General features: G+C 36.2%; 1 protein-coding gene across 2 annotated transcripts; it reads left to right on the forward strand.

Annotated features, from left to right (window-relative positions):
- The first annotated feature begins 2,517 nt into the window (after positions 1-2,517).
- LOC147532438 (uncharacterized) lies at positions 2,518-5,343 on the forward strand. Of its 2 annotated transcripts, none has more exons than XM_086648038.1 (5): positions 2,518-2,722; positions 2,808-2,906; positions 4,566-4,636; positions 4,725-4,790; positions 4,869-5,343. In XM_086648038.1, the coding sequence occupies exons 1-5, from the start codon at positions 2,653-2,655 to the stop codon at positions 5,100-5,102; spliced, it is 540 nt and encodes a 179-aa protein (XP_086504164.1). In that variant the 5' UTR covers positions 2,518-2,652; the 3' UTR covers positions 5,103-5,343. The 2 variants fall into 2 exon arrangements, with proteins under 2 accessions (XP_086504164.1, XP_086504165.1); XM_086648039.1 differs by having other exon boundaries at positions 2,585-2,722; positions 2,823-2,906.
- Positions 5,344-5,612: the final 269 nt, after the last annotated feature.

Genomic DNA, 5,612 nt, shown 5'->3' on the forward strand with positions numbered 1-5,612 from the left:
ATTTTGAAGATTAAAGTTCTGTAATATCTTCTACTTAATTCAAGTGTCCGTAAGGATACTAATATATGTTGAGACATAAGTCAAAACAACTCACGAATTAGTGACAACTAATTTGGTTGAGGGTGTTAATAAATTTGTCGGGTTTTAGACATTTTTTATATTGTTGGGCTTTAGGCCTCTTTCGTTCATAGTCTAAATTAGGTGGTTATCGTGTTTATCACATCTTCGTGATGTATCAATGCCTTGTAACAAATCGTAGTCGAATTCTCAAAGAAAAACAATACTTTGAGTATTGTTAGTAGAGACGACTAGTGTAGCTTTGTACTCGACGATTAATTGTGCTATTCGTTTATTTTTCCTATCTATTATAATTAAAAAGTTCCCCCATAGTACAAATATCCTGGGTCCGCCACTGATTGCATGCATGTCACAGCGCGAAGAGGCATATCTTGCGTCAGCCTTTACTCATGCATTGGCTCCAATAATAAGCCGAGGGCCAAGGGCGAAGTGCAATGTCTTTTAGGTAACTTGAAAACATGCACAAGGCAAGTAGGGGACATATAACCCTATGCCATCTTCACTATAATAAAACTAGAAATCGATTTCAGAATCAACTTCACAACCTAAACTCAATTAATCCACGTAATTTAGGAAAATAAAATAATTACTTACGGTTGTGATAGGACTAAACTATAGTTTTTAATTCCTATACCCTAAGCTAGAACCAATATAGCTACCATCACACTCACATGTGATTACATATTATTTTTATATTTTATCGCGTATCAAGGATTAGTTTGTTATTTTTGTAGAAGTAGACATATGATTTGAAGAGGTACAACAAATCTAACCTAATATATAAGATGTAAACTCTTACTCAAACAATTTTGGTTCCACATATTTCTAGAAGATCCGCTTATAATGACTTGGAGTTGATTTTGTTTATTAATTAGAATATTTTTTTTCATTGATTTGATGCAATATTTTCTTTGCCTTTATCAATCTTGGAAAATTGAATGTAAGGAACTTTATAAGTGATCTAAACCAACAAAATGCTTTATGATAATCTTGGGTTTGCTTTTAGAATCTTGTACTCTCTTATTAAGCTTGGTTGACTATTATTATATACTTGATGCTCCAAAAAAAAATTCTCTATTGTGCTTCTTTCACAATCCTTGTTAGTGGACTTATACTCAAAAAGATTAAAAAAAGAAAAGAAATTCTCCATTTTGGTTGACTTTGAAGGTGTATGCCCAAGTAATATGCCACTACAATGTTACACAATGTGTTCATTAAAATATATAATACTATTTTTTTTGTTGAACTATTAAAATATATAATACTAGAAGGTTGAAAGTTAAATATCGAAAATAAATTATGTAAGTGCCATTTCAATGTTAATGACATAAAATATAGTAAATTTGGTTCAAGAGATAACCAAACGATAAAAATTAATGGATTTGTTCAACGACCACGTTTGGTGAACTCAATTTTCCTTTAAGAAAACTACCCATGCCGATGATACTTTAAATGATTGGGCAGTCTTGGTAAATTGAGCAAGCAATTGTATAGACAATCTAATGCTTGAACAAAAAGGTAATTGTTTGTGCAAATTGCAACCTAATGCTCTCTTGCCATGAGGATTACTTCTTTTACAACTTTTTCCTTAATTATAAACCAGGAATTATATGGAAGTCTTCGTTAGATCGTTTGAGAGTGAGGCTTGCATCCATTGATTCCACAATTAGTCTAATAATAATATAGTGTGAGTAAAGTTTGTTTAAGCACAAATCAAACTAGACATAAGCTGTTGTTACGATTTAATATTGGTCTTGGGCCTGGAGCCCAAAATTTCAATGGTTGGGTTTCGATTGAATGTGTGAAGGATAGATTTATAGGAACCCATTATTATTGCTAAAGACACCCACGACGGTAGTACTTTCCATCCCCTTGGTCATGTTTGGCACGAAGAAAGGAATGCAATTAGTAAAAAGAACAATCCGTAATCTTAATGCCTTGACGTATTGTTTGGTTTAGTCAGGGTTCGGGTCTTAAAGTACTGACTTTGAGGTGCCTATAGACAGATAATATTAGCGGGTCAGCATGCGGGTTATATGGTCAGGTAAGAGCTTTTGCAGTGAAACCCAAGCCCGCCCATAAACTACAGACGGCGGGGCGTGCACTACCTATCACTGGCTTCTGAGTAGTCCTTTTTCGCATCGGACCGTGCCATTCTGGGTCGGGTTTCGGGCTCAATTCTCACTCAAACCCGCCCATAAACTATAGATGGGCCTGGCTTGCATTACCCATCACGGGCTTCGAGTAGTCCTTTTTTCCCATCTCACTTCCGGTCCGACTTGCATGTGTTAAGCATGCCGCCAGCGTTCGTCTGAGCCAGGATCGAACTCTCCATGAGATTCATAGTTGGATTACACTGTGGCATTCGGGGTCGAGCTCAATTCGTACCCTGAGTTGTGGTGCTCCTATAACTTTCCCTTTGCCAAACGCCCAAACCTCAACTCTATTGGTTTCTGTCTTTGTGGGTTGAAAAGCTTTTCCCCCTTGTTTTTTTCTCTCTACAATTCCAATACCCGCTTTCTCTCTCTAAATTGATACTCAATTCCTGACACCAAAAGCTTGTTCATCGGAAACATGGCATCTACAACTGCAAGCAAAGATCTTTTAAACTTAGAGAATAACATCTCCGCAACTTCATCTCTAGGTTTTCTCTTCTTTCTCCATATCTTTTTTTCCCTATTCTCAATTTTACTTAATTTCTAACATAGTACTACTATGTTTTGATTCAGTCTCCACTCTTCTAGTTTGCCCTAAAAAGGAGTCTCAAACCCTAAAACATTCAACTTGTGGTGAAAAACTTGTCACAGTTCCAGTTCCTAAAAGCCAAGGTACACACATTTTGTTCTAAATACTAATATCTGACTGAGTTTCCACTTTGTGCTTAGTTTCTTATTGTCTGAATCTGACTCGTTTGACTAACATTGACCCAATAATCAACCTAGTTGAGCCATTCAGATGAGTTCAACATCACTGAGTCAGACAAAAACAAACATTCTGATATCTAACTCGTGCCAAGTCAGACTTTGAGCAGATTTCAGATCTGACTTAGAGAAAAAGAACAAACATTGGTTATAGTTTGTTTGCTTCAACTACTTATTGGCCTCCATAGTGATTCTGATGATTTCTTCAATTCTAATTCAGTTTAGTTATTTGAATCTATGTGGGTATTAGTTTAAATTGTTTAGTTAGAAGGAACACTCTTGATGTCTAGTTGAAAGAAGAACACTACATATATAATGCTTCTTGCAAAAGGAGTTCTTTTTCAATTCTCAAATATGAATTTTTCGCCTGTCGGAATTGGATATTAGTGCATATCTATCCAATTATATTGTGGTAGTTAATGTTGATTCTCTTCGTTTCTGGTCTTTTATTAATTGTTTGAATTTAACTCAGTCTGACTTGTCTGAATCTGGATAGTAAAGGTTGACTTGTTTTGGTCAGGAGTACTAAAGTTGGTTGAGGTTATTTAAGACAATGGATTCTTAATCTAGACTTGTTTTGTGTCTGACTCAAATAGACCTGAAAGTAGTCTAAGTATTGAATCGCACCGGTATGTGGTACGAGTACTGGTAAGCTACCATTTGAGTATTCGGTACAGTAGGGCCTGTAGGGGTATACGGTATACCTCTTCTGTACGCTGTATACTGTTGCAGTTTTTGGAATATTTTTCAAACAAATATGTACTCTCGATGATGCATAGATAATAGATACACCTACTTTTAGACAATCTGTCTCCATAAAACACAAAATCTGTACAAGCTAACTACAAAGGTCTTTTAATGAACTACTCCAATTAGTGAAACTTATAGATTTTCACAAACAATTGGGTTTATTAAGACAAAGGATTCCGATATGCCAAAATTTGGAGTACTGAATTGCAAATCCACCCAAAAAGGATACGAGGACTAGGGCACGCGGTACGCAAGGGGGAGTGAAGTATCTGGTAACATACTCAGAGTTAACATTTAGACGAGACAAACAAAATACAAACATTATGGAATCAGTCCAACTCAGCCGATCAGACCATTCAGACAAGTCAGATCTTATATGTTTTCGAAAAGGAAATACCACCTTAGTTAGATAAGCTATCTTTTTAATGCCGTATCGGTCTATAGAAACCACCTCTTGCATATTCTTTACTCCCTGTTATGGCCTCATTTTAGAAAATGCTGTTGTCTTCTTTACCTAATGGCTTAGTAACGTACAATTGGTCAAGTCTAATGGGAACAGAAGTTTCGGAACAATACGATGTTCTCTGTGACTCGTTAGCGTGTGCCCATGATGAAGTGCTCATATTCAACATCAATCAACCATAGTTGGGTTACAATGGATGCAGAAATTGACTTGTCCAAAGAGATGAAACTCTGCACACCACTGGCTCGAGTGCAATAAAACTGTGAAATTGACTTGTTCTGACATTACTAATAATCCAATAAAGCTGCGAAATTCGCGCCACTTACACTTTAACTGTTTGCTTTTATGTTCAGTTCTTGGAAAACTTAAGGATTTCTTAGGAGTAATGGCTGAAGCTAATAAAAAGCTTGAACATGACATAAAAGTACAGATATGATCTCTTCGAGATTTTCAGTTCAATTGCTTTTTTTCTTCTTAATTCCATGTGGGGTTTAATCTTCATCCGTATGCAGGAGAATTCTAGTAAGAACTACGATATAGAAGCACTTACTGGAAAAGAAAACGAGTATATAGAAATGGTAAATCAGAATCTTGTTTTTCTTTTTGTCGATTAGGTGAAAGCAAGTGGGTTCGTACTAATAGTATCTAATGGGCAGGATTTGGTTCTCGGTGTTGCTGATCTTCATACCCCGGAAGCTGTGGCTGCTGCTGAATCTACCATTATAGGATCAAAACAAGTGATTCCTTTATCTTGTAGCAATAGTTGGTATGAATCAGAAAGTAGTGAGGATGAAGATGATGAATGTGATGCTCTCAAAGCATCTGAACGAATATCTTCCAATGAAACAAAACAACCGAAAAAGCAGTCAAAGATCCTTGAGCTCAATTGAGATAGGTCTTTTTTTTCCATCAGATATATCATTAACTATGGACAGTTCTAAAAACCCGAAGTTGGAACTGAGATAAAACAAACTAATGAGAATCGATTAGAAATGAACACCGAGAATTGCTTTTGAGTATTTATTATACGTTTTTTTTTTTGTACTTTTCGTTGTTTCATATATATTGTACTACAATTTTGTTATGATATTATCAATGCCAATGTATTGAATGGGTAACTGCCGATAAAAATGTTCTCTTAATGAACTGCAGTTGGAACTTCATGACTAGGTTTTTAATTTATCCAGAACCTTGGGGAAATTCCATAGGCGCCCCTGGTTATTGCAAAACTCCCATTAATAACATAATAGGGCTGGGAAAAAAGTCTGAACCCGAAGTTTACCCGAGTCCCGTTAGAGCCCATGGGTATGCGAAACCCGAAGGTGGATTCAGCCTGACCAACCTGGTGAAATAAACTTATTGTGCTTGGAATTTGAAGTGCTACCCGAGATCCAGCCGGA

Source organism: Eschscholzia californica, unplaced genomic scaffold (assembly GCF_041429995.1).
Source record: "Eschscholzia californica isolate CP2 unplaced genomic scaffold, dmEscCali1.0.p SCAF_6, whole genome shotgun sequence".
NCBI classification, from domain to species: Eukaryota; Viridiplantae; Streptophyta; class Magnoliopsida; order Ranunculales; family Papaveraceae; genus Eschscholzia; species Eschscholzia californica.